The sequence below is a fragment of the Sinocyclocheilus anshuiensis genome, unplaced genomic scaffold (genome assembly GCF_001515605.1).
Source record: "Sinocyclocheilus anshuiensis isolate Anshui unplaced genomic scaffold, SAMN03320099.WGS_v1.1 scaffold72, whole genome shotgun sequence".
NCBI lineage: Eukaryota > Metazoa > Chordata > Actinopteri > Cypriniformes > Cyprinidae > Sinocyclocheilus > Sinocyclocheilus anshuiensis.
The window spans coordinates 1,045,423-1,054,294 of NW_015554073.1; the positions used below are offsets into that span (position 1 = coordinate 1,045,423).

Genomic DNA, 8,872 nt, shown 5'->3' on the forward strand with positions numbered 1-8,872 from the left:
GGGACGGATTTTTCAGTCCCGCTCCCGCCCGTTCCCGCAAGATTCTGTCCCACGCCCGCCCGCTCCCGCAGAAATATATCTTATCTGGTCCCGCTTCCGCCCGCAAAAGCCTGCATAAAAGTAATCTATATAGATTTTTTTCAGTACATCGAAGAAATTTACATGAAATGGTTCTGTAATATCTCCTAAGCTCCACAACATCCCAGCATAAACACTCCCGATAAAATATTTGTTATTTAGGCTAAGCATCAACATTAACAAACCACTGTTATTTTTAACAGAAAAGCAAGCATGGGCTGCTGCGTGCATGGTTTGGCATGGCAGAATGCGAGCAGCGCTTCCTTTATTATCACTAAAAGCTGACATCTCAGTTAATCTCTATCTCATAAAGCTCTGTTATAACACAATAAATGTTTGCACAATGAATCTTTCACAATGTCTACACTTCATGTGTTAAAATGAGAGGATTCGTGAGCACGCAATTTCAGCACTGCGGTGAGTAGATTCTAACTTAACCTCTGATTGGCCATTGTGTTCTAGAAAAAAAAACAGCTGAGTCTGTGATTGGCTACATTGCGCTACCCTTTAAACACGTGTTTAAACATATACCACTGCATATGTCTTGGTAAATCTAATTTGTAATAAAAATAGCAACTGCATTTTAAAATGTGATTTGAAAAAAGCTTCAGGTTTGCTGTGCTTGTTTGTAGAGATGCACAATTTGGCCACAAATTTTGTGGTTATATATATTATTGTTGATGTTATCTGAAAAAGACAGTGAATTATTATTATTAGTAGTAGTTAAAGTAGTGGTAATTATATAAAGAAGTGCTTAATAACAGTTAGTAGGTAATCGAAATTAAAGGTATTTGAGAATTGTGAAATTTTGCTTGTATTGACTGCTGAAATTTGGTACCATGACTACCCTATACAGAATTAATTTTTCAATGAATCGTGCGGCCATATATCTGGCCCAGTTGGGATGCGAATAGCAACTAGTTTGGTGCTGTTATGTTGCTCATCATTCTCAAACTTTTCTGATCTAGATTCCTAAGCAGCAAAGATGGGTGCATTCCTGGACAAGCCAAAGATGGAGAAACACAATGCCCATGGTGAAGGCAACAGCCTGCACTACGGCCTGAGCAGCATGCAGGGCTGGCGTGTAGAGATGGAGGATGCGCATACCGCTGTCATTGGTCTGCCCAATGGCTTGGACCCCTGGTCGTTCTTTGCTGTTTACGACGGGCATGCAGGATCGCAGGTGGCACGTTACTGCTGCGAGCACCTCCTGGAGCACATCACCAGCAACCCTGACTTCCAGGGTGGAGGCGGAGGAGGAGGTCCAGCCGTGGAGCCCAGCGTGGATAGCGTGAAATCTGGAATCCGTACTGGTTTCCTGCAGATCGACGATCACATGCGGCAGATCTCGGAGAAGAAGCACGGTGGTGCCGACCGCAGCGGCTCGACGGCTGTCGGTGTGATGATCTCGCCCCGCCACATCTACTTTATCAACTGCGGAGACTCGCGGGGTTTGCTGAGCCGCGGAGGGGCTGTGCACTTCTTCACACAGGACCACAAACCCAGCAACCCCTTGGAGAAGGAGAGGATCCAGAACGCTGGTGGATCTGTGATGATCCAGCGCGTCAATGGGTCCCTGGCGGTGTCCAGGGCTCTGGGGGACTTTGACTATAAGTGTGTGCATGGTAAGGGTCCCACGGAGCAGCTGGTGTCGCCGGAGCCCGAGGTGTATGCTATCGAGCGGTCGGAGGCGGAGGATGAGTTTATTGTTCTTGCTTGTGATGGGATTTGGGATGTGATGGCCAATGAGGAGCTGTGCGATTTTGTTCGTTCACGACTGGAGGTGACTGACGATCTGGAGAGGGTCTGCAATGAAATTGTAGATACCTGTTTGTATAAGGTGAGTGTAAACAGACTTTTACCAGCCAGTCAGATGAATTATTTTGTCTATTAAAAATACAGTGAAAGGAGATAAATCACACTTTGTTGATAGTTTGCTAAGTATTTTATGCAATCAGTTTCAAGTACAGTTCAAAAGTTTGGGGTCAGTACATTTTTATTTATTTTTTAATCTTTATTCAGCAAGGACGCATTAAATTGACAGTAAAGACTTTCTACAAAAAATGGCAATTGGTCACATAAAAGTATTTCAAATAAATGCTGTCCTTACGAACTTACTGTTCATCAATGCATCCTGAAAAAAAAAACCCTCAGTTTCCATTAAAATGTCAAGCAGCAATGTTTTCAACATTGATGAAAATTAGAAATGTTTCTTGAGCACCAAATCAGCATATGATCATGTTATGCTGAAGACTGGAGTAATTGCGGGTGAAATGTCAGCTTTACCATCACAGGAATAAATAAATACATTAAAATAGAAAACCGTTATTTAAAACTGTACTGTATTTTTAATCAAATAAATGCAGCCTTAGTAAGCATAAGAGACTTATTTCAAAAACAAAAAAATCTTACAGACCTCAAACTTTTGTAACTGAAATTTATTGGACTTTTATTGATCTTTTGTTGATGCATCTCAGTTTTTTTTTATTTATTTAAGATAAGCAAAATGAAGGAAGTTTAATGTGATGCAAACAAATGTAATAAGTAATGGAAAATGATTAGATGTTTTTGTTTTTAAATATATATACGTTTTTAATAGCATTATCTACTTCAGTAGTATACAATGAACATATGTGACCTAGCTGTATTGAACACAAGTGTTTTTTGTTTTGTTTTTCATTTCTATACTGAGAGAGTGTTCATAACACAATTCTTCCCATTCTAAATCTTATCTCTCGCATTTTTCCACAGTGTTTCATTGATATAAAATTTTGATTTGGTTTAAATTTTGATGAACCCCTCCCTTCTTCTGTGTTTGGACAGGGAAGTCGTGACAACATGAGTGTTGTGTTGGTGTGTTTTGTTAGTGCACCGAAGGTTTCCCCTGAAGCTGTCAAAAGGGAAGCGGAGCTTGATAAATACCTAGAGAGCCGAGTAGAAGGTATGAGCTAACCTTTACAAGCCTTCTGCTATTAAATGGAATCAGTAATTCTGCTGGGCCAAACTTGATTGCTCTGAATTGTTGTTGATATAACAGAGATCCTGAAGAGGCAGGGGGATGAAGGTGTGCCCGACCTGGTACATGTGATGCGCATGTTAGCATCTGAGAGCATCCCCAACCTACCACCTGGAGGAGAGCTGGCCAGCAAGTGAGTACCACACAATCTCGCTTTCTCTCTTTACTTCAAGTTCCAAAACCTAGTGATCTGTCCATCCAACATTTTGTGAACCATTGGTGGGTAATTCTCACAGAACCTTTCAATAGCACAATATCATTCAAAAGTTTGGGGTCAGTTAAGACATGAAAGAGACTTGGGTCTGCACCAACAGCTCTCTAGTTGCTGTACTTGAAGATTCACATATGAAGTTCCATTTTGCTTTTAATGAGGCAGCTCAGTAAGTTTTGCTACAGAGGTGATGTTTCCTTCACCTTTCTTTCTTCACTCAGTAGATTATACCGGTCTCTGTTTTTGTCATAGACGGAGTGTAATTGATGTGTGTGTGTGTATAAATGCTGGGATGTTTGCTTGCAAGATTTTTTTGTTTTGTTCTAGAATTAAGTTGCATTGCACAATTTTGTTATTTGCCACCTTAAGTGTTCCAGAGTTTTGTTTTTTCATTTGTGCGTGTTTCCATCCTATTCCAATTCCATATTATCCCCTCTCATCTGACAGTGCTGGATAGGCTGAGCTGTGCTTTGGAAAGAGTTTTGGTTGAGTGCAGGGTGGAGCCCCTCAAATTTGTTGAGCAAACCGATTTAATATTTAAAAGAAAAACTTAAACACTTAAATTAAATGTTGATTGAATAATTTGTAATGGATTGATTGGATGATTATAGCTCTCTTGACTCAGTACAGTTCTTGATCTGAAAATAACTTAATTACATAAGATGTGATGGTACTGTATAGGGTTGTCATGGTACTAAATTTCAATAGTCAATACCAGTAATTCTCAAATTCTCAAAAATTTCAATACCACAGAAAAAATAAATGTTACCAAACACACTTTATTTAAAAGAATAAACATAATAAAAATATTAGCATTTACAATTAAAACAGTGACATGTAATCAAGTGTCATTTTTAAAGTTTTTAAAAGTAATTACTTCAAAGTAAATGACAAACAATAGGAATAATAAAACTAGGCAAGCATTTTGACCAAGAAGTGCATTTGAATGTTTATAAACCTAGCTGCATTTTACCATGAAGTGTGATTGCTCTTTATGATAGTGGCATTTTAAAGCATCGTTTACAAAAGTGAGTTGGCACTTGGTACTACCAGTGCCATAGAAAGACTGGTATTTTAATTTTAATTTTTTCCCCAAATATGGACTTTCTAAAGATACTTTTGGCATCCCTAGTGGCAAATGCATTGTGATTTATGATTTATTTGTTTTTAACAAACTGATTGTGTATATCCGTTTTTGTTTCATATAGACTTGACTGAAAATCAGGCACCTTGGGTGCTCTTTACTTCAGCACTCAGCACTTGATTCTGATGCTTTTCATGACTACCAACCTTGACCTGCCACACCTCAGGCTGTTCTTCCAGTTCATGTATTTTTACAAACCAGTTCAAGCCTTCCCAAAATAACAATGGAACGATTCATTTTCAGTCTGTCATTTTCCTCTCTTCCATATTTATTTAATAATTTGTTCATGTCATATATATGTTTATAAGGGGCAGTTCAGCCTGCTAAGTGTGAACCCTGATTGGTTGGTGTGCATAGTGATGGGCTTAAGCTGTTTGATCCATTGGTGATATTTTTCTTTCTTTTGGGGGTGGTGCTTTGCTTTTAGGTGCAGTCTCATAGATCACTGGGGTTGGGTACACCCTTACAGGAACCTGTAGGTTTTTATTTTATTTTTTTTAAACAGTTTACAGTTCTACAAAATAACGAGGGTCCCTGTGAACTGGTGTAAAATAGGCCCAGAGAGGCTGTTGGGACTTTAATGCTTGTATTCCAAATACAGGACTTGTATTTGAATTGTCTTAGAATTGGAATACACTCACAGCAGTTTTAGTCCAATACCTGAGCAAATCTGAATTTGGGAAACTATTACAATAGAACCACAAGAAATCTGTCTTTTGGATCACTCGAGCCAAATATGTATATAATTAATATAGGGCACTGTGATATAGCCAAAACTGATATCTCAGTCGCTTTTATTCTTTTTTCCGTATTCAGTGTAGTATGTTTTTCCCCAATCCAAAGAAGCATCCTCTCAAGTAATAGTTATAAACAGCAGTATTTACATACCTAAACACTACCATCCAAAAGTTTGGAATCGGCTAGATTTAAAATTAATAAATAAAGACAGACATTCTCATTGTTAAAAACTTTCTGTTAGTCAAAGAATCCTGACAAAAGTATAGTTTCCACAAAAATGTTAAGCATTACAACTGTTTTCAACATAGATAGTAATAAGAAATGTTTCTTGAGCATCAAATCAGCATATTAGAATGATTTCTGAAGGATCATGAGACACTCAAGACTAGAGTAAAGGCTGCTGAAAATTCAGCTTCACCATCACAGGAATGAATTACAATGTAAAATAGAAAACATTTATTTTAAATTTTTAATAATATGTGGTAATGTTACTGTTTTACTGTATTTTCAAATGATCAAATAAATGATGAAATAAATACAGCCTTGGTGAGCAATGTCTTTAAAAAAAAACAAAAAAACTTTTAAACTTTTGAATGGTAGTTTATATAATCAGTGAAATCCTCGCAAATCATAACTATGTAATTTATAGCCCTAAATTTATGTAATAATTGCCTACCTTTCAGCATTACAATGATACTAGCTTAATTATTACATTTTTAAATAACTAATCCTGCGTTCTACATGTTTATCTGTAGCGTGTCTCAAGTCTGTTCATACTTACGGCAATTTTGTCTCTGGAGTTCGCCACTCTAACCAAGTGATTGATGCACCACAAAATCTCCAAATAGCCTGTTGGCACACAAGCATCATCAAGTGCTGTAATTTCTGTCAATTGCAATCAGCGTATCAGTTTGGCCATTTAAACCCAAGATTTGGATCCCTCCATCATTTCCATCAACATTTCCTAGAATCATTCCTGATTTATCTTCTCCTGTGTTTCATACTGTGTCTCACACAAACATGCTTTTTCCTGAGTGGTTGGCAGTTGGAGCTTGGTGGGATCTCACAAGCTGCTCTCCTCCTCTCTCCATTCAAGGACTCTGCATCCACGGATGACATGTGGTAGCCCCGCCCCTTTAAACACTGCACAGAGTTTACAACCCTTCAGAACCCTGCACAACAACCTTTCCTACAGGACCCGGCACCAGAACCCTGCACAAGAACCCTCAACTACTACAGAACCTGCACAAGAACCTACCACAGCCCAGCTCAGCTGCTCTGGACTGTTCGGTGGAAGAAGAGGAAGGGAATGAGGGCTCCCTCCCCTTGTTCACATAACGTTCCCTCTCAGTGCTAGGCAATGGTACCTTCTGGAAATTTTCTGCATACTCTTCTGTCCCGAATCACTCTTTTCCCAAATCCTTTTATCCTTAACATCACCCTCTTAAAAAAATCCAACACTTATTTCCATTTAAATCTTTTTTTTTTTTTGGTGTAATTAATTTGATTCACATTTCCTTGTGTGTTTGTCTAGTTCAGCTTTTATTTCTGTGAAGTGCAATTGTCTTGTACAAAGAAAAGCCTGTATCAAATGCAGCTTTAGTTTTAAGTTTATAAAAAAAGAAAAGAAAAAAAGGCACACCTTTATTGCCCTGCCTGCTTTTGTTTCCTCTCCAACCGCTAAAGCCCAACACATCTGCCTCTCATCTACTTTCCTTTCACGTCTTTGTTTTTTTCCTTTTTTAAACAAAATATAACTTTTTGTATTGTTACTTTTTAAGTGAAACGGGTAAATGATATGGGCTCACAGCACAGTACAGTAAGCTTTTTTGTAAATCTCACAGCACGGATGACAGTAATCGTTATGTTCTCTCAGTACTACTGTTTTTCTTTTTCTGGTGGGGTGGGTCTTTTATTTTCGCCCTTTGTTTTTATTTTTATTTTCAGAGGAAACCGCTTGAACTTAAACTAAGCTGAAATTGTGTGCGTGATTGTGTGTGAGAGAATGAGTGAGTCTTATGAGAAATCAAAGGTTTGCGTTGTGTGTGTGTGTGTGTGTGTGTGTGTGTAAGAGGATGCATGTTTGATCCACCAAACTATTTCCATAGTGCAAATTTTGTGTGTGATTCTGTTACCTGATGCGCCAACCCTGATTCTCTCTCTTATCATCAACACTAGGACTCTACAGTGTTCTGCACTACTGCAGCTTCTTGATTTGTTTTAAGTTGGTCTAGGAGCATTTTAAAGGATCTCCTGCACTTGCTGGAAAAAAGTAATTGTTAAGAAGCACTCAGAACTGGGACAAGCCCTATGAAGTGCGTTTATGTGTGTGTTTGGTTGTTAGTGCATATGGTCTGAATGGATGTGTGAGATTGCATGTTTATTGTGCTTAAAATTATGTGGGTTTTAATGGGGATATTTAGGCTTTTGACACAAATATATAAGGCTTTAGCTATAGTGCTCGATCACCCATCTGCACTGCTGAGAGAGTGATGAGTGAATGCTTTCTGAGATTAACACTCAACTCAGATTTTTCTTCTACTTTAACCATTCGCTTCATCTCGTGTTGATTTATGTTATCTGTTATATGTTTCTCTCTTTTTTTTGGATGAGGTGATTTCTATCTCTCTCTCTCTCTTTTCAAAGAACAAATACAGTGTGATCCAGTGAGCTGGCCTGGTTTAGGCCAGAGCCTGCATGTGTTCCTCTGATCAATAGGGAGCGCAACAGAGTACTGTTTGCTGCTAAAGTGTGTGATTGAATCATTCGTTCATTCATTTGAATGCTCTTAGTTAATATTCTCCCACACCTTTTCCCCCAGTGCTGTATGTACCATAGTTCTGAATTAATTTAATTGTATTTCTTTCAGAGAGATTGTCACTTGTTCATTTGTCCTGATTATCTGAAAGGTGACACGGTAAAATCACCACCTTCGTCCTTACCTTCCCAAACTAAATTTTATGTATGGAATAGATTATATGAACAGGAATTCCCTTGCATCTTATAAATATAAGTTAGCTTTTTTGTCTAATCCTGTGTATTTGCATACTGAAAAAAGGGTAGGTAAAAAGATCACTACTTTGAGTCTTTTTCATGAACCTCACGGGGTGATTTATTAAACTAATATTGTAACAAAATGACAATCTAACAGTGTATAGCTAATGTTAACAGAAAAATCTCCCTGTATCCTCTATGCTTTTGGCTTGTGTTATAACACGGGCATAAAGATAGTTGTGTTTGTGTGTGGAATGGTGAGCTGTGTGTTTTCCCCAGTGGAAGCTGGAATGTTGTGTAATAGGAGATTCACGAAATGAATCTAAAATTAACAGGATGTTTTAGGATGGTCTTAGAGGCCAGGATATGTTCATGTGTCTTTAAGCTTTTTTGGATCCGCAAAGCTACGTGGAATCACTTTAGGAATGTAGTCACGAGGAACGACGACTCTTAATAGGATTCTGTTGGCTTGCTTAACCCTCAGTTTGGTCTTATACGGGCTTAAAAATCACTTGTATGAAAATTAACAAATTATGTGACTTGTTTTGAAAAAAGCATTTTGTTGTATGCAGTTTTGAGATTCTTGGACTGCTATTACACAGATTCTCCTTCTTTGTTTGTAAGACTTCCAGATGTTTTTTAGATGGGGGGGGGGGGGGGGGGGGTGAAAACACCATGTTTTTTTTTTTTT

At 38.2% G+C, this 8,872-nt stretch overlaps 1 protein-coding gene and 1 long non-coding RNA gene across 2 annotated transcripts in view; both read left to right on the plus strand.

Annotated features, from left to right (window-relative positions):
• The window catches only part of LOC107668795 (protein phosphatase 1A-like), a 12,972-nt gene extending 9,741 nt beyond the window's left edge, over positions 1-3,231 (plus strand). Inside the window, exons 2-4 of the mRNA XM_016460783.1 lie at positions 1,047-1,918; positions 2,902-3,019; positions 3,116-3,231. Of these exons, the coding sequence (XP_016316269.1) occupies positions 1,064-1,918; positions 2,902-3,019; positions 3,116-3,231 (1,089 nt within the window). The 5' untranslated portion in view covers positions 1,047-1,063. The remainder of the gene's footprint in view (positions 1-1,046; positions 1,919-2,901; positions 3,020-3,115) is intronic.
• Positions 3,232-4,423: 1,192 nt separating this feature from the next.
• Positions 4,424-8,830, plus strand: LOC107668796 (uncharacterized). The gene is made up of 2 exons (XR_001631925.1): positions 4,424-4,691; positions 6,284-8,830. It is a non-coding gene; the product is annotated as an uncharacterized LOC107668796 (long non-coding RNA).
• The last annotated feature ends 42 nt before the right edge of the window (positions 8,831-8,872 follow it).